Source organism: Oryctolagus cuniculus, chromosome X, assembly GCF_051225735.1.
Source record: "Oryctolagus cuniculus isolate XC-2025 breed Fujian yellow rabbit chromosome X, ASM5122573v1, whole genome shotgun sequence".
In the NCBI taxonomy this organism is placed as follows: domain Eukaryota; kingdom Metazoa; phylum Chordata; class Mammalia; order Lagomorpha; family Leporidae; genus Oryctolagus; species Oryctolagus cuniculus.
This window is the reverse complement of record NC_142888.1, coordinates 113,391,497-113,417,450: the sequence shown is the minus strand read 5'-3', so window position 1 is coordinate 113,417,450 and position 25,954 is coordinate 113,391,497. Positions and strand designations below refer to the sequence as shown.

The following is a 25,954-nucleotide window of genomic DNA, read 5'->3' as shown; positions in this document are numbered from 1 at the left end:
GCACTCAAGACTCTGTATAAAACGAGAGCCTCCTCACTGCAACACACCTTGGTACACTCACTTCCCCAAATTCTCTCTACATTCCTTATACTAGTCATATTCATCCACCCCTCTCCTCAGACCTGTCCTCCCCTGAGCTTCCATGCCTTTGGGCTGCTATTCCCTCAGCTGACATGAGCTTGCCTTCAATTTTCTGTCCTACTTGTTTTTCAAGTTCCAATATTTCTATGTCCCACCAAGCAGAATCATTTTGTCCTCTGTGCTTTCACAGCACTTCCTAGAGTTCTTTCTTAAAATGCTTAGTATAGTAGAGTTATTTACCTGTCAGTCTCCCCAAAAAGACTGTGAGCTCCTTGAGGGTAAAGGCCATGTCTCAATTCATCTCTGTATCCCCAGAGTCTAGCACAGTACCTGACACACAATAGGTGCTCAAAAGTTTATCTATTAAGTTAAGTACTGCAGACAACACAGAAAAAACAGCAGCATGAGAAGCTGTACCAGTAGCATCCCAGAATACAATTAACACCACAGGGGGAAAACTGGAAGACAAGGGAATCACAGTCAGGTATTTGGAAACAGAAGGCCATGACCAGATTCATAATCCAAAGAAAGGCTCATTTTTTTCTTTGTTAAAATGGCCAAGAAGCTGTTTAATATCTTCTTAGTCACATCAAATGCTAACATCATCTATGCATCTCAAGTGACATCTAGTGGTCTTGCAGAAAGCACACTTGTAATACTTAGATGGAACATTATCAGAAGCCAGTGCAATTGAATAACATTTATAGAGCACTTATTATTTGCCAGGCACTGTACTAGGCACAGGGCATAGACATGAATTAAACATGGCCCCTGTACTCCAGGAGCTCAGAGACCAGTGAGGGAAACGGACAGAACTACAGCATAATCCCTAAGGACTCGCTATCAGAGAGTACTGTGTTCAAATCTGGACTCAACTGGCTTTGGCTGTGAGAACTCAGCCAAGTTATGCAGCCCTATGAATTGCAATCCCATCACCTAGAAAACGGGGCTAATATCCACCAGAGTTGCTACAAGGACTAAATGAGAAAAGGTATTAAAATATTGTAGGGGGCCGGCGTTGTGGTGTAGCAGGTAAAGCTGCCACCTTCAATGTCAGCATCCCACATGGGTGCTGGTTCCAGTCCCGGCTGTTCCACTTCCAATCCAGCTCTCTGCTATGGCCTGGGAAAGCAGAAGATGGCCCAAGTCCTTGAGCCCCTGCTCCCACATGGGGGACCTAGAAGAAGCTCCTGGTTCCTGGCTTCAGGTCAGCCCAGCTCCAGTTGTTGCAGTCATCTGGGGAGTGAACCAGTAGATGGAAGACCTCTCCTCTCTCTCTGCCTCTGCCTCTGCCTCTCTGTAACTCTACCTTTCAAATAAATAATCTTTTAAAAAATTTTAAGGATGTCTGATACATTATTAATGAACTCTAAGTAGAAGCTCTTAAAACACTATTATTACAAGGCTGAATGAGATCAGTGCTATAATAGACCCAATGTCACATAAACAGTAAAGCGGTTCTGAAAGAAAATAATTGGGCAACACAGTGGTTAAGATGTTGCTTGGTACATCTGCATCCCTAAGAGTGCACTGGTTAGAATCCTGGCTCTGCTTCTAATTCTAGCTTCCTTCTAATGTGAGCCCCCAGAGGCAGCAGGTGATGTGTCAGAGCAGTTGGGTCTCTGTCACCCACATGGGAGATTTGGATTGAATTCCAGGATCCTCACTTTGGTCTAGCCCAGATCAAGCTACTGTGGGCATTTGGAGTGAACCAGTAGGTAGAAGATCTCTATCTGTCTCTGTCTGTCTCCCCCTCTCTTTCTGCCTTTCAAATAAAATCAAAGTAAATCAATGTTTAAAAAAAAAGGAGGAGGGGGAGGAAGAGGAGGCAGCACTTAGCCATGGCATCTTCTAGGCCACGGGAAAATAGGAACAAAGGCTTGAAGACAGATAAATGCAAAGACTACATGCTAAATGACAGGAAGCCAAATGTGACTGTCACAAATTATGTGAGAGGATGCAGGAGAGCCGGAGCTGTGGTGTAGCGGGTAAAGCCATTGCCTGCACTGCCAGCAACCCATATGGGCACCAGTTCGGGTCCTGGCTGCTCCACTTCCAATCCAGCTCTCTGCTATGGCCTGGGAATGCAGTAGAAGATGGCCCAAGTCCTTGGGCCCCTGTACCCACGTGGAGACAGAAGCTCCTGGCTTCAGATCAGCACAGCTCTGGCCACTGGGGCCAACTGGGGAGTGAACCAGCAGATGGAAGACCTCTTGCTCTCTCTGTCTCTTCTCTGTGTAACTCTGACTTTCAAATAAATAAATAAATCTTAAAGAAAAAAAAGGATGCAGGAACAGGTGGCTGGTTCTAATCCACTGAGGAGCCACTGGCCACACAACAATGAGAATGATCCTCTCACACTGTAATTTAATCTTGTCACTCCCTTGTTTTAAAATCTTCCAAGATTTCCAATTATATTTTCAAATCCAAACTCCTTATCATACCTTTCTGAACCCTATGGTAAGGGTTCCACAAACGATACCCCATGAGCACATTTGGTACCCCTCCTGTTTTGGTAAAATAGGGTTTTGTTGGGACACAGTCACATTAGCTGGTTTATGTACTGCCTATGGTTGCTTTCATACTAGAGCTGAGTAGTTAAGACAGAGAGTCTATGGCCTGCAATGCCTGAAAGATTCACTATCAATCCCTTTACAGGAAAAGTTTGTAGACCCTGTGGTCTTCCCCACCTCATTTTCTACCTATCTTTCAATCACTGTATTACTCCAGCCATGTGAACTATGTGTATTAAAGGGGCCAAGTTTGTTCTTGCCTTAGGGCCTCTGCACTTACTTTCCCTATGCCTGGAATACTGTTCTTTCTCATCGTTTACCTGGCAATACTGTGTCACTTGCACAGACTGAGCTCAAATGTAACCTCTCAGAGACACTTTCCTTGCCTCCTCATGTAAAATACACCACTATTGCCAGTCACTATTAAAGTTCCTTATCTGACTGCCATCACAGCAATCAATATTATCTATTCATTTTATCAAAAGCTGTCATGTTCTTTCATTTGTTTACTGGCTTACTGTCATTTTCCACTAAAGTACAGTCTAGGAGAACAGGAACCTTTTCTCTTACTACTACCACTGCCTTTTTCTAGAGCTCAGTTTCTTAACCTTAGCATTACTGACATTTGGGCCCGATAATTCTTTATGGGCAGGTGGGGAATGTCCTGTGTACTACAGAATGTTTAATAGCATCCATGGCCTGGGCCTCTAACCACTAGATACCAGTAGCAGGCCCTGCTCCCAGTTATGACAATGAAAAATGTCTCCAGACAACTACCAATGTCCCCTGCGGGGAAAACAACTATCCTAATCTGAGTTGGAACCTAGAACAGTATCCAGTACATGGCTGGTATAAATTGTTGTCAAATGAACAAATACAAAGTACAGTCGAGATGCTGTACTTTACAGACATTAGTTCACTGAATCCTTACAACAACTATAGGAAGTAGGTGCTAAGAAACACATATTACAGATGGGGAAACTGAGGCTTTAAAAGGTTAAAGGTCACAGCAAGTGAAGGAGTAAGAACTCAAAGCAAAATCTGTCTACATGAATCATAAGCCTTCAGGCCTTATCATAATCCTCAAAATTGTACTAGACAAACTTTAGGGGAGAGAAGGGAATCTTAAAACACAGCCTCTGTTTGCAAAGGGCCCCTGAACTCCAATAAAACACTAAAACTCAAGAAGTTATCTAAGACTGTAAAGCAATGTATATAATTAAGCGCCAACAATGTTATAGGACAGGCAAGACAGGCCAAAGAGCTTTCAAAGCTTCTGATACAGATTATGTATGTGAGTAATTAGAGCCTTATCTTGTGTTGTTCTTTTGGAGGAGGGTCAGGGTGAATATGGGTATTTTGTTTGGTATTTGTGGAGGGCAGTTTGGGAAGAGAAATGCTTCTACTTAAACACAGAAGACTCCATTGAAGACTATTACTTTTCCTTAATTATCTTTAATTTTGTTCTCCTTAGTAAAGTAAGGAAGAATCTTCATTTCTAGACTGTTGGGAAAAGAAAAGGGCTCAGTCCTTCTAAAACTGACCACACTTATTTCTTGATGCAACTCAGTGTAGAAGAAATCCAGTGAAAAGTGGAGGTCCCTTTGTCCACCAAGTAATTATTTATATAACTTGAACAACTAAGAATCTTTCTAAGTCTATTTTTTCACTTGCAAAATGGAGTTTACTGTGATTAGATAAATAAGTAAAAAGCACTTAGCACAATGCCCAGCACATAATAGGTGTTCAACAAATGCCAGGTCCTTCTTGAAGTAATATTAGGGTTATCAGAACATAATTTTTGATCAGGTTTTTCTATTATACAACAACAGCACATAAGTTATAAGAAAGGGATTTCATTAGTAAAGAAAGAGAAAGATAGTAACAACAACATCCAAAGTATGATTTGGAGCTAGCTGGGCTTTAGAACATTAAAAGAAAGGCATAATAGAATGGGAAAAAATGGAGGACAGATTCTACAAAATGTGTAATCTGTTTTCTCTAATGAACCTGATGTATTCTGGAAGCTGGGTAGCTTTTCACATCTACAAAGTTTCAGCCAAACACAGAACTAAAAGCTACAAAGGCTTTAGCAACATCGGCTGCTGTATCCATGGAAACAAATGCAGAACTCTTGAGATACAACAGAGCTTTCAAATTGAATACATTAACTAGTACACATCTAAGACTAAGACCTCAGGATCATGGCCTTGTATTTTTAGGTTAGAAACAGTGCTGATCATAAAAATGAGAAAGAATGTGATAGCATCTAATGTTGATTAAGGTTGGAGAAAATTGGATTGCCTTATATGCTATAGATAGAGGAAAAAAATTTTCATCCAACCTGATGATATGGATCAAAAGCCTTAAATATAGATATATCCTTCAGACCAAGTAATTGCACTTCTAGGAATGCTCCTTAGGGAAACAATCAAACAAGGACACAGTAGTATGTACATTTAAGAATGTTCACATTGCTAATGGTAGCGGCAGCAGCAAAGTCCTCAGATGATACTGGTAATAGCAAAATCCTAGAAACAATATGAAAGTTCAACAACAGGGATCTGTTTAACTAAATCAAGAAAAAGATGTAAAAATATTTACTAATGAAAATGTCCATCATATATCACATTTAAAAATCAGTCCACAACAGAACCTTTAGTGCTGCCCATTTTTGTGAAAAATAATACAATGCATAGCAAGTGGTCTGGAAAGATACCCCTCAAACTGTTAACAACGGTTTTTATTTTTCTTTTGAATTTTTCATTTTTTGAACTACATGTCACACACTTTTTAAAAGAAAAAATAATTTGCAGATTCCAAAGCTTCAGAAAGCCAAAGCTGAAAAAGCTCCTCATGACTAAAAGAAAAATAAACCAAATGCAAAGTTAATACTACAGTGAGGTCCACAGTTACCACTTACCTGATATGCAAGCACGACAGCATTGCAGTAGTGCCGCCACCAAATACCCACACAGTAAAAAACACTATCAGAAGTGTGGTGCTGAACATCATTTGGCGAGCATAAGTGGCAGTATCACGAATGGCCAGAGCAAATGCCATTGCCCCACGGAGGCCTACAATGGAATGGAAGAAGTTTTTTTTCTAGTAACTCATTACCAATGCAGGCTTTATAAATTCAGAGTAATAAATTACATTCTAAAATCTTAGAAGCATGAGAACAAATACATAATAAATAACAGAGTACTTCAAAAACTTTATGGAAATGGAACTATATCATCTTATCTTTAAAATCCACACATAGTTTTTTCATAATATGAATCTTTTATGAACTTTTTGAAGACCTCTTGTATTAACATGCTTGAATGCATATACAAAGGATTTAATATATGATAGTGGCATCATTTTAACAAATCTTTAAATTTTATTTTTAAATTAACATAAATTTGCTTTTTATTACATCTCTATGAGTTTTGACAAATGCATTGAGATGTGTGACCCTGATCATTATCAAGACCCCCACGCCAAATTCCTCTGTGCTATCCATTTTGAGTTCAACAGCTTCATCACCTCCCCTCTCAAAGCTCTGGCAGATCACAGATCACAGATCTGTTCTCTACTGCTATGATTTTGTCTCTTTGAGACTGTCATAAAAAAGGAATCATATATTATGTAACCTTTGGGCACTGGCATCTTTCACTCAGCACAGTACCTCTGAGACTCAGCTATGTTGTGTGTATCAATAGTTTGTTCTCAGAATGAATGGTATTCCATGGCATGGTCAAGTGAGTTGTATCCAGGTTTTGGCAATTATGAACAGAATTGCTATAAACATTGACTTACAAGGTTTTGTGTGAAAAAACATTCATCTTTATTTTCCTCACTTTATGTGACATATTTCTAAACCAAAGATATAGATCCAGCATATGAAAAAATTCCCATAGGAATGAGACACTATAAAAAGAACTTTCTATTTCAGGATGCAATTTCAATGCTTTAAGGACTCTTATGCTACCAGCATAACATTTCAGCTTGAAATCAAGCTCGCATATGAATTGTGAAGGGCTTCTTGGGGTGGGGAAGAGACAAAAATTATAACTTACCAGCAAACATCATCATATGCTGAAAATTTGATCCAATCTTACTTCTTCTACCCAAATTAAGTAAGAGGGACAAGGGGTAAATATTGGCAGCTCTTCCCAAGAAAATAGCAATCTAAAATTATTAATAGGTTAAGGATCATGTTTTTTTTACCATTAATATCTCTCAGACTCTAAATTCAAGATGGTAAAAGACTATTTTAGGGAGCCCAGTTTTTACCAAACAGTTGCTTGGTTCCATTGTCTAACAGAGGACTGTCCCACAGAACCTTCTACAGTAGAAATTTTCTATATCTGCACTGTCCAATATGGCGAGCACCTGAAATGTAGCCAGTGTGAAGGAGGAACTGAAGTTTTAATATCTTTTCTTTTTTTTTTTTTTAAAGATTTTATTTATTTATTTATTTATTTTTTGACAGGCAGAGTGGACAGTGAGAGAGAGAGACAGAGAGAAAGGTCTTCCTTTGCCGTTGGTTCACCCTCCAATGGCCGCCACGGCCGGCACACTGCGGCCAGCGCACCGCGCTGATCCGATGGCAGGAGCCAGGAGCCAGGTGCTTTTCCTGGTCTCCCATGGGGTGCAGGGCCCAAGCACCTGGGCCATCCTCCACTGCACTCCCGGCCACAGCAGAGAGCTGGCCTGGAAGAGGGGCAACCAGGACAGAATCCGGCGCCCCGACCGGGACTAGAACCCGGTGTGCCGGCGCCGCTAGGCGGAGGATTAGCCTAGTGAGCCGCGGCGCCAGCAATTTTAATATCTTTTCATTGTAATTAATTTATAGCAAATAATCATATGTGGCTAGTTGCTACCAACTTAGACAACACAGTTCTAACATGGAAAATTCATTAGAGGAAGAGAAACATGTTTAAGCAGAGCTTCTTTACCATATTTTTAAAAGACTCATTCATTCATACACTCATTTGAAAGACAGAGCAACAGAGAGAGATGGAGACAGAAAGAAACAGTGACCTCGTCCATATACTGGTTCACTCACTGAATGGCCACAAAAGCCAGATCTGGGCCAGGCCAAAGCCAGGAACTCCATCCTGGTCTCCCACATGGGTGGCATGAGCCCAAGGACCTGGGCAGTATTCCACTGCCTATTCAGGAGCATTAGTAGGAAGCTGGAGTAGAAGTAGAGTAGCCGGGACTGCAACTGGCATTCTGATATATATGAGATGTTGGTGTCACAAGGGGCAGCTTAACCTGCTGAGCCACAACGCTGACCTATCTTTACCATGTTTTGAAGATTGACTATAATAGGTTAATTCAAGGTCATTGTCAGTGTTGACAGAATGAGGAAAAAGACTAGCTAAACTTCCCCTTCCTCCCTCAGAACAAAGAAAAGGAGCACATTGACCACATCATAACACTGAAATTCCTGCTAGCCCTAATATGTCCCAGTAAGTCTACACTTCCAACCTGCTCCAAAGGAAAGGTTTAATGTGCACTCAGATTGGTTTTAACTAGAAACCTTTCCTCCAGTTGCTAGCTATAGATAATCTTGTTTTACAACTACATCTTTAATTTTAGGGTTCATAACACAGTTTCCACCCCATTTCCTGAAAGGAACATAAAGGAAAATGTCATTAAAAACAAAACAAGGTTGAGGAAATAGTGCTGGCCTAAGGAATTTGGGAAAAGGGTAGGGTCTGTAAGCTGAAAGGTGACAGGAACTGCCACAAAGCATTGTATGCTCGTCCATAAAGTTGCTTCCTGTGGGAGTGCTGGTTCACAATTCTGATACTGTTATCCAAGTCTATTGGAACTGAACAACTAAGTAAAGGTATGGCAAATGGCAGGAGCCAGGTTTCTTGCTGTTGAAATGGGAGTTTACAGATCAATCAAGGGAAGAGGCTGTGTAGACAGTGATATGAACTCATGTTTAGCTTAATAGTGATACAGATGGTTACACAGAAAACACTGATAGATGTATGCACATCTATGAGTTAGTACATCCATACAGATTTAGTTAGTATATACATATGTATTTCCTTGCTCTGTCTGCCAAGAGGGCACTTTGGCTTCCACCTTGGTACACTCTCAGCTCATTCATTCTGGCAGAAGCCATGCTATGAGCTGCTCCATGGAAAGGCCCACGTGGGAGCCTCCATCCATCAGCTAAGCCAGTGAGTTGATTCAGCCCCAGTCAAGGCTGAAGAGAAGCCGCTGCCAACAGTTTAACTGCAACCTTGTAGAGATAGATCCTAGAGACAGAATCACCCAGAGAGGCTGCTTCAGGATTCCTGACCCTTAGAAACTGTGTGAGATAATGCACCTTTGATGTCTTAAGCAGCTAAGTTTTAGGGTAATTTGTTACAAAATAAATGATACACTTCCTTATGTCACTCTCAGCAGATGATCTCACCTACTACTTCACAGATAAAATAGGCCCCCTCCAGTAGGAGCTCCATCTAATACATGCCTGGCATCTCTACATAACCTATTCTCTCTTGTCACAGTGAAAGAGCCAGCCCTCCTCTTAGTGAAGGGCAACTCCTCTCCATATACTTTGGGCTGTATCTCCTGCCTTCTCTTGAAGCTTATGCTACTGACTTCTCACTTACACATACGCAGCTTCTTTCTTTAAATTGGTTTTAAAGACTCAATTTGCTCATATGAGTTAGTGAAGGGAAAGAAGGAGGGAATGAGAGAGCAAGCACAAGCATACATCTTTTTCTTTTTTAAAAAAAATATTTATTTATTTATTTATTTTGAAGTCAGAGTTACAGAGGAAAGGAGAGACAGAGAAAAAGAGAGGTCTTCCATCCACTGGTTCACTCCCCAGTTAGCTGCAACAGCTGGAGCTGCACTGATCTGAAGCCAGGAGCCAGGAGCTTCTTCCAGAACTCCCACACAGGTGTAGGGACCCAAGAACTTGGGCCATCTTCTACTGCTTTCCCAGGCCATAGCAAAGAGCTGGATTGGAAGTGGAGTAGCGGGGACTCAAACTGGCACCCAAATGAGATGCCGGCACTGCAGGCAGCCGTGGCCTTAGCTGCTACGCCACAGCGCCGGCCCCCAAGCACACATCTTAATTCAACCTTTTCTCATCTTGTACCTACTTTCCTGTGGCATGATCTGCTAACTGTTCCCCAGAATCTATCATTTCCTTCTCTTTAGTAGAACAGGACAATTGTATCTTTTGGACTTGGCAGAGTCTCTTGACTTTTATGATATTTCAATCTGTCAACAATACTTGTGCAATAAACAAAAATAAAAATAGGGGCTGGTGCTCTGGCACAGGAGGTTAGAGCCTGGCCTTTAGTGCCAGCATCCCATATGGGCACTGGTTCAAGTTCCAGCTGCTCCACTTCCAATCCAACTCACTGCTAATGTGCCTGGGGAAATCAGCAGAGGATGACCCAAGCACCCACAAGGGAGATCCAGAAGAAACTCCTGACTCCTGACTTTGGATCAGGTCAGCTCTAGCTATTGCAGTCATTTGGAGAGTGAACCGGTGGATGGAAGACCTCTCTCTCCCTCCTCTTTCTCCCTCCCACCCTCCCTCCCTCCCTCCCTCGCTCTCACTCTCGCTCTTGCTCTCCCTGTAACTTTCAAATAAATAAAATAAATCTTCTTAAAAAATAAATATAGATGGGGCCAGCACTGTGGCTTAACAGGTTAAACCGCTGCCTGCAGTGCCGGCATCCCATTTGGGCACCATTTCAAGTCCCGGCTGCTCCGCTTCCTATCCAGCTCTCTGCTGTGGCCTGGGAAAGCAGAGATGGCCCAAGTCCTTGGGCCTCTGCACCCATGTGGGAGACCTGGAAGAAGCTCCTGGCTCTTGGCTCCTGGCTTCGGATTGGCTCAGCTCCAGCTGTTGCAGCCAATTGGGGAGTTAACCAGTGGATGGAAGACCTCTCTCTCTCTCTGCCTCTCCTTCTCTCTCTGTGTAACTCTGACCTTCAAATAAATAAATAATTTTTTAAAAAACATCCCATAAAAAATAAAAATAAAAAATAAATAAATATAGAACAGAAAAAAAGTTGTGGGGCCAGTGTTGTGGCACAGCAGGTAAAGCTACTGCCTGTGATGCCAGCATCCCTTACGGGCACCGGTTCATGTCCCAGTTGCCCCACTTCTGATCCAGCTCCCTGAAAATGCACCTGGAAAATGCAGCAGAATATCCTGCAAGTGCTTGGCCCCCTGCTACCCATGTGAGAGATCCAAAAGAAGTTCCTGGTTCCTGACTCCAGCCTGACCCAGCCCTGGCCATAGTGGCCATCTGGGTAGGTGAACCAACAGACAGAAAATTTCTGTCTCTCTCTCTCCGCCTCCCTCCCTCTAATTCTGACTTTCAAATAAATAAATAAATCTTTTTTTTTTTTAAAAAAAAGTTGCAATCTTAGGGCCAAAGCTGTGGCGTAGCAGTTAAGGCCGCGGCTGCATGCAGTGCCGGTATCCCATATGGGCGCCAGTTCGAGTCCTCGCTGCTCCACTTCTGATCCAGCTCTCTGTTATGGCCTGGGAATGCAGTACAAGATGGCCCAAGTCCTAGGGCCCCTACACCTGTGTGGGAGTTCTGGAAGAAGCTTCTGGCTCCTGGCTTCGGATCGGCACAGCTCTGGCTGTTGTGGCCAACTGGAGAGTGAACCAGTGGATGGAGGACCTCTCCCTCTCTCCCTCTCCCTCTCTCTCTCTCTCTGCCTCTCCTTTATCTGTGTAACTCTTTCAAATAAATAAATCTTTTAAAAAAAGGTTGCAATCCTTATCTGCCTTTCTCAAAGGAAATTTTATACATTTCAGTGTGTTCTTATCAACAATACCCACCCCAGACTACATGAATATCTCAATTAAAAATAGTTTGAAAATAGAACACATGATAAAGGATACAAATGCTCCTACTACAAATGTTGGGTTAAAGACATGGTTCTGGAAGGTGAACAGTGTCAGTCCCATGTAGGAGAAGATGAAATTCTCTGCCAAGAAATTGAGAAGCTCAAACAACTGAAATGAAATTTTAAAAGATTAGTCCAGTAAATAAATTCCATCATACAATTTTAAAGCATGAGTATTATTAAGATAATGAAACACACATTTCAAATACAAGATGTTCATGCATACACCAAAAAATATGTAATTCGGAAGGAAGCAAATATAGATGGCATTTCCAGTCCCATAGAAAAAGCCTGGAATGTTATCACCCCCTGCCCCAATCAGCTTCTCTTCTCCAAACTCCCATCTTCAGTCCTTCTTCTCTTCCTCCTCCAAACCCTGACGACTTTTCTATTGGAATGTTCCTTGTGTCCCTGCCACTGGCCTAGTCTAGCCTTCATCACTTCCCCTAGAATGCTGCCAAACAACCCTAACTGGTATCCTGCCACCCACCATCTTCCACCCTGCCCATCCAATGCATCCCTAAAAATAGCAGTTTAAGGTACCTCCCTCTTTTTTTTTTTTTTTTTGACAGGCAGAGTTAGACAGTGAGAGAGAGACAGAGAGAAAGGTCTTCCTTCCGTTGGTTCACCCCCCAAATGGCCGCTACAGCCGGCGCGCTGTGCCAATCCGAAGCCAGGAGCCAGGTGTTTCTCCTGGTCTCCCATGCGGGTGCAGGGCCCAAGCACTTGGGCCATCCTCCACTGCCTTTCAGGGCCACAGCAGAGAGCTGGACTGGAAGAGGGGCAACCGGGACAAAACCGGCGCCCAATCTGGGACTAGAACCCGGGTTGCTGGTGCCACAGGTGGAGATTAGCCAAGTGATCCGCGGCACTGGCCAGGTACCTCCCTCTTTACTAGCTATAAATCTAATTCAATTTCTATTATCCTGGCATAGAGAGCTTCATGACAACTCTTAATTTTAAAGTGGTATAACTGAAACACAGTTATATAACTTGCTTCTGGTTACACACCCAGCAATGGGTAGAGTCAAGATTTGAAATAATATATTTACTTCAGAGTCCCAGGTTTAATTAACACCACAGGGGTTGGCAAATTTTTCCTGTGAGGGACCAGAGAGCAAAATATTTGGGGTTCTGCAGGCCACAAGGTCTCTGTTACAATTCTGCTAGTATAGCACAAAAGCAGCTATAGACCATATATTTTTTAAAAATCAGTGTGGCTGTGTGCCAAGGAAACCTTATCAGTAGACACTGGAATGTGAATTTCCTTTAACTTTCATAGGTCACAAAATATTTTTTGATATTTTCCCAACGGTTTAAAACATAAAAACCATTCTCAGTTCTCAGAATGGTGAGGGCTGGATTTGGCCCAGGAGGTTCAAATTTCCCAAGCCCTGCTCCACTTCCTACAGCCATCTAAGTGTATTAATTCGCCCTAGACCTTTCCAAGTCCTTCTCAACCGTCTAGGCACACCACCTTCTCTACGACAGGTCCTCAACTTTTCTGATGTCTTCTATGGCATACAATCTGAAGCACACCATCTTAAGTTCTTATGAGTTGTAGGCATCTTGTATCTACAAGTTTTCTACCACTAACAAGATTGGAAACTTTTATTCTGTTGGTTTTTATTCCCCACCCATACTACGTAGGAAAATAATGAATCATTCAGCTGGTTTTCTTCTCTACACATAATGCACTGAATTTACTGGTAAGAAGGATTTGTAACCCAAATTATGTGCTTAAGGGGGGAAAAGCCTACTTTCTTTTGAGGTGTTGGGAAAGCAAAGGTCATTCACTATGTTTGTGGCTCAAGAAGAAATAAATAAAGCAAAGGTACCATTGTTCCTGCTTTAGCATTGGTCCTCTCTACGCTAATTTCACTATGTTCTAATTATCTGGCAAAACTTAAAGCTTCACAGTTCTCACTCTAACCATAAGCAGGTATTTATCTGCTTTTATTCCTTGAAGGCTATTTCCTTTACAATTCCCTCCAAGTACCCTACACATCGAATCACTCAGCACCATCTAAAGCCCAACCACTGTTGTAGTCTCCTGATGTTCCAGAACCAAAACAGCTTTGCATTGCTTGAATGGAGACTGAAGAAAGTTAATCATCTCTGTATCACTCAGCAGAAAACTGAGTCACACCAGAAGTTAATCAATCTGTACAACATACAATCGTTCTAACCAAAACTAAAGTGAACTTCCAAAACATTCCTCTTAGAAGTTATTAGATTAGGAAAACAGTATGCGAAAAGGAAGTTATCTGACTGGTTATTGGAGCCACAATAATAATAGGTACTACATATTCTGCTGACCTATGTCCATTCTAAAAGTTGTCAACCTTCAATCTATCAGTTCCATTTATTTCTAGAGTCAAAAGAAGAGTCTTAAATAGATCAATGATTAATTCTGAGTAAAAAAGAAAGCCTCTCTGTTTTGAAAGAAGGAAGTTTATTGTCAACTACAATTTTCTCACCTGTTTAGTTCTGTGCTGAGACTCCGTAGACAAGTTATTGTAGGTATAATGTGCTTGTGTGATGCCACAAAACAATACTGCAACCACACCTATAAATATAATGAGTTCCAAGTTTATGTAAAAGGATGATTCCCAACTTTTACACTGAGGCTTTATTTTACAGACACAAATTATATGCTTAGGATCAAAAGTTTCATTTGTGACTTCCTGTTGAGAAGAAGCACATTTCATTGAAAATATTTTTTACATTCTAAAGTGGTAGCCTATATCCCAAGCATAATATGTTCAAAATACTAAAGAAGTTGATCCATTTGTAGAAGAAGTGACTTGCAAAGTCACTCCTCATTAGGGTTTATGATCAGAAGGAGAAAGTAACCTACCTGTGAAGCCCCATGCTTCAGCCAAGAGGAAGGTACTCCAGGACATCAAGAAGAACAAGCCTGTCTCCAATAACTGGAACTCCCGTAATTTGGTAAACTTTGTTACGTAAGACTGTTAAGGTTGGTAACAAGATCTTGTAATATGACAGTGTGAGCAGACAAAATAGTCTAAATGAGGCAATCATAGAGGCAAAAGAAAGGTTCTCTGGCCTAACACAAAAGTCAGAGAACAAGGAGGCACCAAAGTATAAAAAATTTCTAAAGTGAACATCTTCCTGCAGTTTTCAGCCTTCCCTTTAGTGAGGAAGTCCTACAGTTTAGCCACGCCTATTGCTTTAAGGGTGTCACTGTCAGAGACCTTGCCAGAAACCATGCAGCAAGGACAGAGAGCCAGGAACAATCAGGCCCACAACATGCCAATTCTATTAATTTATGACTCAAACGAAGACTTCTGCAATTTTAGCAATTTAAATTTATTAAAACATGTAATTTGCATGAGATTTGACATTTATTTGATCTTCTATCACCTCCTGTGATGTAGAGCACTCATTCCATGATGAAGAAGAAACTAAGGCACTTCATTCACTTACACTACTCTAAAAAGTATCTATAGACAACAGTGGAAGGGGCCTATGCCAAAGAGTGACAAATCTCAGACCAGAATCTAGAACCACCTCGACAACTACATGTTGCAACAAAATGATAAATAAGATATACCTGTAGTTCCTATCCTCAAGGAATCTGCAATAAGGAAGAGATATTATCTGTTCTGTCTCCTTCTTCATAACTCTTTCACTTCCCCTTTATGTCTCAGTTCATCATGAAAAGGTCATAAAAAAGTCTCTTCCAGCACAAAGAAGCAGTATACTAACCAAAGAGAAAACAGAAATATTAAAAAAGGTATTTTTATATTAAAACATATTTGTTGTATAAGAAAACAAATAAAAAACAAAAAAAATTTGTTTTAAAAAAACAAATAACATGTTATTTGTTTTACAAAAATGTATCTTTACAAGTTTTAGAGCTGGAAACTAGATACTATCTAGTGACACTCATCTTTCTGTCATCCCTGCCCTCCACTTTCCTATACTTGAGAGCCAAAGAGGTGAAGTGTCAGTTTCTATCATGTTTGCATCTGTCCCTATAACAGAAGCTCCAGGGAAGCAGAAGCCACATTTGTCTTGCTTATCTTTGATAACCACAGTCCACAGTACAGTATCTAGCATGTAACAGGCAATGAATAAATGCCTTCTGAATGAATACAAGAATTGCTTGCCCAATATTTCTCATAGGTCATTAGTGGCAGTACCAGGACTATAGCCCAGATTCTTGGCGTTCCCAACCTGAAGCTTTAGAGCATAAAGGTTAACACTGGGAAAGCTGAGATGTCCTCTGATATATCCTAACCTGGAACCACATGTTGTTCATTTGGTGGCATGGTTGTACATTTCATACTTGTCCTATTAAAAAAAAAGAACAGAAGATGGCCAGGCTGACCAGCAGCACACAACACCCAAAGGCTTTTTGGAATATATCTGCTGCTACATCGATTTAATTTACAGCCTTAAAATTCACCCTCAAGGGGATACTATGTCTAATTAGATTATTTTTTAAATTTAAGTTTTAGATTAACATAATATTTGAACACATTTAAAGGAGTACACTGCAACTTCTCAACACTACAAAAAGTTTACACTAATCTTACCAACTCATATTGAATGCTTTAGGGCACTGAGCTCTATGCAAAGCAATGAAGTCCTCTAATTTATTTACTGGTAAACATTATTGCTTAATATTTTCAAACCAAGCACTTGGTTATAAGGTTAATAATTACAATGCAATATCCATCAGGGAACTGGGAGAAACCACAGAATACAGCATTCAACTACTCAATTAAAGAAAAGATTAACATAATAGCAGGATATTAAAGCTGTCACCACTCCAGTAGCAGCACCCATGGCGAAAGATCCACTGAAGATCCCAAGGAAAATCCCAATAGACTTGAACATGGCTGTGACATCAAAAGTGTGACTGTTGTCTCCAGCTGGCTGGTATGCCACTATTGAGCTACAAAAGAGAGAACATTCTTACTTCTAGAAGGAACTTTTACTTTAAAACATTAGCAGTATAGAGATTAAAAGAAGAAATCAGAGGAAGAAAAAAATCTCCAAAATCTATGGGTTTCAATTGCCAAAACATTGTCAAAAGGTGGTTTTTCATTAAATGACATTTTAGGAGGTGAACCTTTTAAATTCCTCTCCTTGTAAGCAGAACCAAGATTTTCCCTCCAACCTCAATATACTGTACCACACTATTCTTTTGTGATTCTGTTTAATAAATGTTAGTGTTGAGTGCCTGAACACCCTAACATACTAATGGGAAAGAACTAATTAAAAATTCTACTTGTTTCCAGCAGAGGTACAGATACAAAGATTATTGATTGTTCAATACTCAACTTGATCACCTTTTGGTTTTCCTATATGGGAAAAAAGATTACTGAAAGACCCTTTCTTTCCAACTTTCAGAATATCAGAATGAGCCATGTGCTAATATCTATTCACTCACTCAAATGGACTTTTCTTTTTTTAAAGATTTATTTATTTGAGAGGCAGAGTTACAGACAGAGAGGCAGAGACAGATCCACCATTCGCTGGTTCACTCCCCCAAATGGACACAATGGCCAAAGCTGGGTCAATCCAAAGCCAGAAGCCAGGATCTTCCTCCGGGTCTCCCGCAAGGGTGCAGGGGCCCAAGGACTTGGGCCATAATCAACTGCCTTCCCAGGCCATTAGCAGGGAGCCTGATTGGAAGTGGAGCAGCCAGGACTCAAACAGGCACCCATATGGGATGCTAGTGCTATGCCACAACGATGGCCCCTCAAATGGAATTTTTCAGGAGAAAGGATTCAAAAGGCCATACAAAGAATTAGAATCTCCTTAACAGTACTTTGAACACAGATGGATCCTCTACCCCAAACTTGGGACAGTAAGTCACTCTGAACCAGGCTATGAAAGGCAATTATAGAAGACACTCTCCATCTTGAACTCACAGTCCAAACGTGGTCTGAAAAAGCTTCTTTATAATGGTCAGCCTAGGAAATAGAAATAGCTGAGAAAATCACTGCTGCCAGCAGGTCTCTGCCAACAGTGCTTATCATTATGAAATCAGTTCTCATCTCAGTTAACTGAGATACCAACATTATAAAAAGTCCAGACTCCAAGACATCATACAAGTTGAGTCAAAGAAAAGGAAGAGGAAAAACATATTCTTAAAAAATATAATGGGGGTTGACGTTGTGGCATAGTAGGTGAGGCCTCCGCCTGTGGTGCCAGCATCCCATATGGGCACCAGTTCAATCCCAGCTGCTCCACTTTCCATCCAGCTCCCTGCTGATGGCCTGGGAAAGCAACAGAAAATGGCCCAAGTGCTTGGGTTCTTGAACCCACATTGGAAACCCAGAAGAAGTTCCTGACTTCAGATCAGCACAGTTCCAGCCATTGCAGTCATTTGGGGAGTGAATCAGCAGATGGAAGACCTCTCTCTCTGTCTCTCCCTCTCTCTGTCTGTAACTCTGTCAAATAAATAAGTAAATCTTTAAAAAAAAATAATTAATTCTCCCTGTGGTTTCTACAATGTTTCTCTAGTTCAGGGACTGAAAAAAATCTGCTTGCTATATCATGTACAAGTTTTTTTCATGCCTCCAAGATTAAATTAAAAAAATCTAAAAGCAAACTAAAATTTCCTAATGTGTATCTATTTAATTGAAGTATAACACTGACATTAATACCTGGTAATGACACCTAGAAATTTCTGAGACTCCATCTGAATTGAAAGTTTTAAATATTTGTGTTTAAATGTTCAAAATAACTAAATCCTTTTTTGGACCAGCCATTTGATACTGTTTTGATAAATAGGAAGAAGCTTTTAATACTATGCTTTTTGTTGTTAAAACAACCTTCCTTCTCCCTGGCAACATTTTTCAAAATGCTGAGTGAAAAAAATATCTATGCCATGCCTCCTGAGGTTGATTCCCCTGGATCAGTTCATGTAAATTCAAGATTCACACTAATCATTATTTATTCTTTAATCACTAAAGTATGTATGAAACATTAAAAATAATTTGGGCTAAGAAGAGATGAGAGAGGTTTGTTTTCTTCTATTTTAGGCCAATGCTTGCCTCTGCATTGAAATCTGAACTAATTTTTTCCACAGCGGACATTTTATCTTTAGGCAGCAATATTTTTATGATTTACAAATCCTGAAAGTAACACAACGTACTCTTTAGAGGGAAAATACCACTCTATCATTTCACTACCCCTACAGACCTTATTTTCTTTCTGGGTTTCCTCCCTCTCTTTTTTGTTACATGCATTCTGTTTCATCCTCAATTGTAGTCCTAATGAACTCACAGCTTCAAATTCTACTTCTTATTACAGTCTCTATAAACATGTTAACATTTCAAAGTAATCCAACTGGATAAAGCATCATTAAACCATTTCCCCAGGGTTAGACATTTAAAGGCTGATTCTAATATTTCTGCTACTATAAATGACAATGTGGATTAACATCTTTGTGCTTTTTTACATATTTTGAACTATTTCCTTGTACTACATTTCTTTTTTTTTTAAAGATTTATTTATTTGAAAATCAGAGTTACATAGAGAGAGAAGGAGAGGGGGAGAGAGAGGAGAGGAGAGGGGGAGAGAGGGAGAAAGAGGGAGAAAGAGAGAGAAAGAGAGAGAGGGAGGGAGAGAGATCTTCCATCTGCTGGTTCACTCCCTAGTTGGCTGCAATGGCTGGAGCTTCCACCAGGACTCCCATGTGGGTGTAGGGGCCCAAGGACTCGGGCATCTTCTACTGCTTTCCAAGCCATAACGAGAGCTGGATCGGAAGTGGAGCAGTGGGAACTCGAACTGGCACCCATATGGGATTCCGGTGCTGCGGGCAGTGGCTTTAACCACTATACCGCAGCGCCGGCCCACTTGCACTACATTTCTAAACATGGACTACCATCTTACTTATGGCTAGTTTCACATGTTGCTCAACTACTTTCAAAATGTTCTTAGTGTAGGGGTGGGGGGCAGGTGGGAGTAGTGTCATGATGCGGCAGGTTAAGTCAAGTCCCAGCTGCTGCACTTTCAACCCAGCTTCCTGCTAATGTGCCTGGGAAAACAGTAGAAGATGGCTCAAGTCCTTGGGCTCCTGCCGCCCACATGGGAGACCTGGATGAAGCTCCTGGCTCTTGGCTTGGGCCTGGCCCACCCCTGGCCATTGTAGCCATCTGAGGAATGAACCAGAAGATGAGAGATCTCTCCCTCTCTCTCTAACTCTGCTTTTCAAATAAAAAATCATTTTTTTAAAAAGTTCTCTGGTCCAGCAATGTGGCACAGTAGGCTAAACTATGGCTTAACAAAACTAGCATCTCATTGTAGAGCTGGTTTGAATCCCAGCTGCTCAATTTCCAATCCAGCTCCCTGCTGCTGCACCTGGGAAAGCAACGGAAGATGACCCAAGTCCTTGGGCCCCTGCCACCCATGTGGGAGAGAGAGATGGATTCCTTGGCCCCTGGGTTGGGTCTGGCACAGCCTTGGTTGTTCTGCCATTTTGAGAGTGAACCAGCAGATGTAAGAGCTCTCTCTGTCTCTCCTCTCTCTGTTTATTCTGCCTTTTGAATAAATTTAAAAAAAATAAAAATGATCCAACAGAAACATTCTCAATAACTCGCAAAAATTTACACATAAATATCCTTATTGCAAAGCTAGTCATGGTAACGTAATATTAGAAAACATCAAATATTAATCAATAGGGGATTGGAAAGGTTAATTTGTAGTGCATCCATATAATAGGATAATAGAGGTGTTAATACAGTACCATGTGCAAGTGAAAAATTCAAGTTACATAAAATTAGATATAGTACCAGGCCTATGTTTAAAATTATTAATGTATTTGTATATAAATGTATATAAATATCCTAATGAAAAAAGTCTGGTCTCTCTCATTTTGTTTCAGGAGCCATGTGGGAGACCCAGATGAAGCTGGTGACTCCTGGCTTCAGCTTAGTCCATTGCTGGCTGTTGCAGGCACTTGGAGAGTGAACTATTAGATATATGATCGCTCTCTCTCTCTCATTTTCTTTCAAATATAAATAATTAATTAAAAAACAACTTCAAATATAAATTTCAAGAAGGGTTGATTAACATGTTAATTGGCAAACAGAACTCTTTCAGAAAGAGGCTCCCTCCCCTTTGATGCAAAGCTATTTAAAATATATGAGGAGGAAACCTATTATCTTTTAATCCCATTTTTGAAGCCCCTTCATACATGGCAGATTATCATCAAACTAAGACCATACACCACAGAGTGGAATATTTGCATCTTATGTATTTTAAATCACATCAAAGGCAGATAAAAGATGATAATCAACACATTTCCAAGCACTCCAGCCAGTAACCTCCCAGAGTCAGCAACACAACTATTTTCCCTTCAGCTCTTGGACAAGAACTCATTAAGATACTCACACAACTGACAATGTTCCTGCTCTGACACTATCTAGACAGAGTCCTCTTTCATGAGAGTTCCAGCATAGAATGTAATGAGTTAACTTATCTCATCAACCTAGAATGGTACTAGCTACGTGCCATCCTTAGGAGAACTGAGAAAGAATCACACAAATGGTTTTCCATTCGGCTTCATTCTCTCACAGAACACCATTTGCAAAAGGCTGCAACTGAAGGACCAGCACAACCCTTTATGCTAAGTGCTATATGGAAAGGGCTTCTCTTTATGTATGATTCACACAGAACAATGGATCCCCCTCTCTCCTGCTCCAAGCTCAAAATCTTTCAATAAGGTTTTCTTGCTTCCCCCAACAATATTCAACCACTCCTAGAGTTGCAGGAAATAAGAAACCAAAAACCAAGGCACAGGGCACATCACTTCAAGACAGGACCAGAGCAGAGATTGGCTGACTCTTAATCCATCAGGACAATGAGAAAGGAACATTTCCTTAATAAGATGATTAAGCAGGAGAACTGATGCTAAAAGTAACTTCCTATACCATATTGTTTTCATTCAGCAGCACTGATAACCTCACATGTATCTAAGTACTAGAAGATTAACCATCTTTATAGCTTCATTTTTATAACACTTAATTTACAACTACAGTATCCATTTCTTCCTCCCTTCAAATAATATACAATTTTCATTTTGTACATATCATCCATCACTCAGTGCTTATGTTCAGTATCAATAGGAGCTACAGCCTTTAGATTTTATTTCTTAAAATAAACTTACAGTAGTTGCAGACAGTTGCAAAACAATCCAGCAATAAATATGGCAGGGACGGTGTGACATTTATATAAGTTGCATTCCCAAAAAAAGACTGTATCTGTTTTATATATTTCATACATATCATTTAAAGGATTAGTGTAACATCTCAGAAACGGTAATTCCCCACTTAGCAGTCAGGCAATGAAGGCAACCAGGCTATGCAAAGCAGAGTGACTTACTATTCTCTTTTAGCTATTAACAAGGTAGAAATTAAGGAGAGGGGCCAGTGTTGTGGTGTAGCAGGTAAGTCACCTCCTGCAAGCCAGTTTGAGAACCGTCTGCTCCATTTGCAATCCTGCTCCTTGTTAATGGACCTGGGAAAGCAGCAGAAGATGTCCCAAATGCTTGGGCCCCTGCACCCATGTGGAAGACCTGGAAGAACTCCAGGTTCCTAGCTTTGGCCTAGTCCAGCTCTAGCAGCCATTTGGGAAGTGAAACAGTGGATGGAAGATCTCTCTCTCTCTTTTTCTCTAACTCTGCCTTTCAAATAAATAAAAAATAAATATTTAAAAAATGAAGGAGAAACATATAAAGAGACGATGTGAAGGGCTCTTCTCACAGAAATTTCTGGTATGAAGGGAAGACAACTATCTATAGTGGGTAATATTTGCTTAGTAAGAGTGGGTAGGCAGGACTGAGTTTCTCAGAGCTTCAAACCTGTTCTTCCACGTGCAAACACCTTGTAATAACTTGTACAGTAATTTCTATAATTAGACAAAAGATACTACTCATTCAATAAATGTCTTCAATAAAAATATATCAACACTTCCAAAGATTAAAAATCTTTCTGAAATGATTATTTTAAATAAAAGAAACACAAATTAAGGTACAATGAGATACTTCTCAATTATCAAGTTGGCAAAAATATAAAAACTTAACAAACTCTCTGGTGAAGCTATAAGGAAACAGACACTCCCTTAATTCAGTGGGTAAAGTGCAAAGTGGTATTATTATTTTATAGGCAATTTAGCAATGTTTAATAAAATTCCAAATATATTTATCCCTCAACCCACCAATCTCACTTCTGGGAGTTTATCCTACCCTCATACTTATGCATGTACAAAATGAAAAAAGTTCAAGATTAATCACTGCAGTGTTAATTGGGTCAGCATAGAGTTGAAAATCCTTCAAATATGCAGCAAGGAGAGACTGAGCAAATAAACTATAGTACAGTTCACACGTAAAATTCTATGTAGCTGCACACAAAAAATAAAACTCGTTTTTAATATGAAAGATCCTCAGAATATACTTATGTGAGAGAACATATATAGTAGGCTACTTTAAAAATAAGAAATGAGAGGCAAGTAAGTACAGTTATGTATATTTCTGCTTAAATTTGAATAAAAAATATTAGGATACACAAGAAACTAATGAAATGGTTATCTTAAGGGTCTGCGAACAAGTGGAGAGGTACAGAAGTAAAATTGACTTGTGAACATGTGAATATATTATCTGCTCAAAAAATTAAATCCAATTAAAAAATAAAATGGTGGTTGTCTTCTTGGAATTGTGCCTATGAAATACATAAAATCTGTTCTCCTTACAATAAAAATGTTTAAAACAATATACACAAAAATATTAAAATACAAAATTATATAGAGAGTACAATCATAATCTTGTAAAAAGATCATGCACAAGAGTAATATATAACATTTTCTCTTCCTTTTCCTTCCCTTCATTTTCCAAGTTATCTATAAAGTATGTCTTTCTTCAAGAGACAAAAAATGCCTCATTGATGCAAATGTTTCCATTCATAATGCACTTTATTCAATAAGAGCCTTCCCATTCCTAGTAAACACACTTTGAACATTTAAAAAATAATAAGAAAAGAAACACTTACGAGGACAGCACTATGGCCACAGCATCATTGAGGACACTTTCACCAAACAGAAGTGCATAGAGTTCAACATCTACTTGAAGCTCATGGAATATGGCAAGAACAGTCACTAGCAAGTAGAAATAGAAATATTCAGACATTACAAATAACACATATTCCCCTCACCAGACGATTATAAGAGTTATTTACAAATGCATTTCTTCATCTTTGAATTCAATCCCCCAAAACATTCTCTTACACCATATTAAAGATTCAGTGATTTCATGTCAATATTTTGCTCTTCCCTAAGTGTATACATGGAACATCTCCTTTCTCTCTCTTAAAAACAGCTGAAAATAACCTAGCAGGGCTGAATTGGCCTACATTTTTCATGCAAATGTTAATATTCCCATTTGTGCATTTCCTTTCCATAAAGAATAAATTCAAAATTTCTTATAGACCAGGTGATCATGAATTTTTAATTAAGAAGAATATTATGAAAAGCATCTCCTGCTACAAACATTATTTTTGCCTTGCATCTTTACAGCTCACTTCTATTTGACTGGCAAACTGAAAGTACACCAGTTTGGCAAAGACAGTAGGAAATGAAAACACAAGTTTAGTTTTTAGTTGGGATGGAATTTATGACCAGAATTATAGCTGCTATATTTGATTTAAAAAGAAGCCAACTATCAGGATATTACCGCCTCTGAAGGAAAAAAACGAAAACAACAAATCTTTCTCTTAGGAAAGCAATTACATGAGAATTCTTAGAAAATCAGATGAGATTGAAAAGTTGCATTATAACTGTAACTGCTGAGTCACATACAGCTCACTCAATAAATAAACCCAAGTAGTCATGAAACATTAATATAAGTAAAGATAGGGAGCCTTTTCCAATGTCAGCTATAAAAACAGGAAACCTGCATTTTAAAGATATAATTTCTACTGCAAGGCATTGCAAGTGGGATATACTGATACCAAATCTTTCCAAGAGAAAGAGAGAGGAAGGGTGAAGCAGTGTTGCTCTTTTGTAAAGAGAACCTATCACTCACCCTTCTAGCAAGATGACAATTGCAAAATAACAGAATTGGGACAAGTACCTACATACTTCAGAAAAAAATAACTGTTCAACTTTATATATGCAAAATATTTTTGCTTTAATCATTTGGGCAATACTATATATTAATATAAGAAGTCAACCAACTTAAGTTTTTCATAGGCTCTTGAAAAGTAGAAGAGGTTGCTGCTAGCATGTGGACACAGAAACTGGAGACAACCGGCTCTTTGCAAAAAAAAAAAAAAAAAAAATTCCTACCTGCATACCGATAAAGGGAGTAGTACAAACCAAAAGGTGACAACCTTGGTTATCTTTAAGGAAGCATTTTGATTTCTATCTTTAAAAATGCCAAACTACACAAATATCTCTAAAACAGTCCTCTGACTAATCTTTAAAATCCTCTCTTATGGAGTTGACACTGTGGCGCAATAGGTTAAAGTCCCCGCCTGCAATGTCGGCATCCCATTTGGGTGCTGGTTCGTGTCCCGGCTGTTCCACTTCCAATCCAGCTCCCTGCTAACATGCCTGGGCAAACAGCAGAAGATGGCCCAAGTCCTTGGGCCCCTGTACCCACATGGGAAACACGGAAGAAGCTCCTGACTTCAGATCGGCTCATTTGGGGAGTGAACCAGCAGATGGAAGACTTCTCTCTCTCTGCTTCTAACCGCTATAACTGTCTTTCAAATAAATAAAATAAATCTCTAAAAAAATCCTCTCTTATGAGTATAGAACACATTTTTCTCCTTCCTCATAATGTCATGTGTTATCAGCATTAACACAGGAATTCAGAGATAACCTTATGATCCTTCCTTTAATTGTGCTGGAATGATAACTAAAGAAGATGATTAACTTACAAGGTCAAAGGTAAAACAGAACAAACTTCTACCAATGCCTCAAGGTATAATAAAAGAAAACTTCCATCCTTAGTTCAGAAACTTCAGTCTATGTTCCTATCTCAGTATTTTCATCCTACATTTTCCTCACATTCTAATTTGAATGTGGTTGTTAACTTTACCAGAACTATTAGGAAAATTAAAACCTAATTCAGTACAAGTAAATTCATTCTATAACACAACTTTCCAGAAGATCTGACACTAAAAGGACAGGGGAACAAGCTGTGTTAATATAAAAATAATTTTATAACCATGAGGCCAATATTATAAAAACAATTCCTCAGTATTTATTAAAGGTGACAAAGGACCCAAAATCATAGCCGTGTTAGCACAGTTGCCTAACAATCATTTTAAAACTTTGTTTTCTTACTGTTAAATGCAGATAGCTGAGTATAAATGGAAGATTTTTAGGGAACTGGTTTTCAACACATTTGGAAGGACGTATATAATTATTACCCATTTAAACTAATTTATAATCAAGTTCATCTGCTCCTATACG

The 25,954-nt window shown here is 39.7% G+C and overlaps 1 protein-coding gene across 2 annotated transcripts in view; it reads right to left on the bottom strand.

The window, feature by feature from the left end:
• SLC9A6 (solute carrier family 9 member A6) overlaps positions 1-25,954 on the bottom strand; it is a 59,532-nt gene that overhangs the window by 18,539 nt on the left and 15,039 nt on the right. The window contains exons 6-13 of one of the 2 annotated variants that reach the window (XM_089324166.1): positions 23,527-23,632; positions 16,283-16,424; positions 14,358-14,463; positions 13,978-14,066; positions 11,493-11,606; positions 6,659-6,770; positions 5,518-5,671; positions 322-411 (exon numbers count right to left, since the gene is read on the bottom strand). In XM_089324166.1, coding sequence (XP_089180292.1) covers positions 322-411; positions 5,518-5,671; positions 6,659-6,770; positions 11,493-11,606; positions 13,978-14,066; positions 14,358-14,463; positions 16,283-16,424; positions 23,527-23,632 — 913 coding nt within the window. The remainder of the gene's footprint in view (positions 1-321; positions 412-5,517; positions 5,672-6,658; positions 6,771-11,492; positions 11,607-13,977; positions 14,067-14,357; positions 14,464-16,282; positions 16,425-23,526; positions 23,633-25,954) is intronic. The other variant, XM_089324167.1, reaches the window with a different exon arrangement.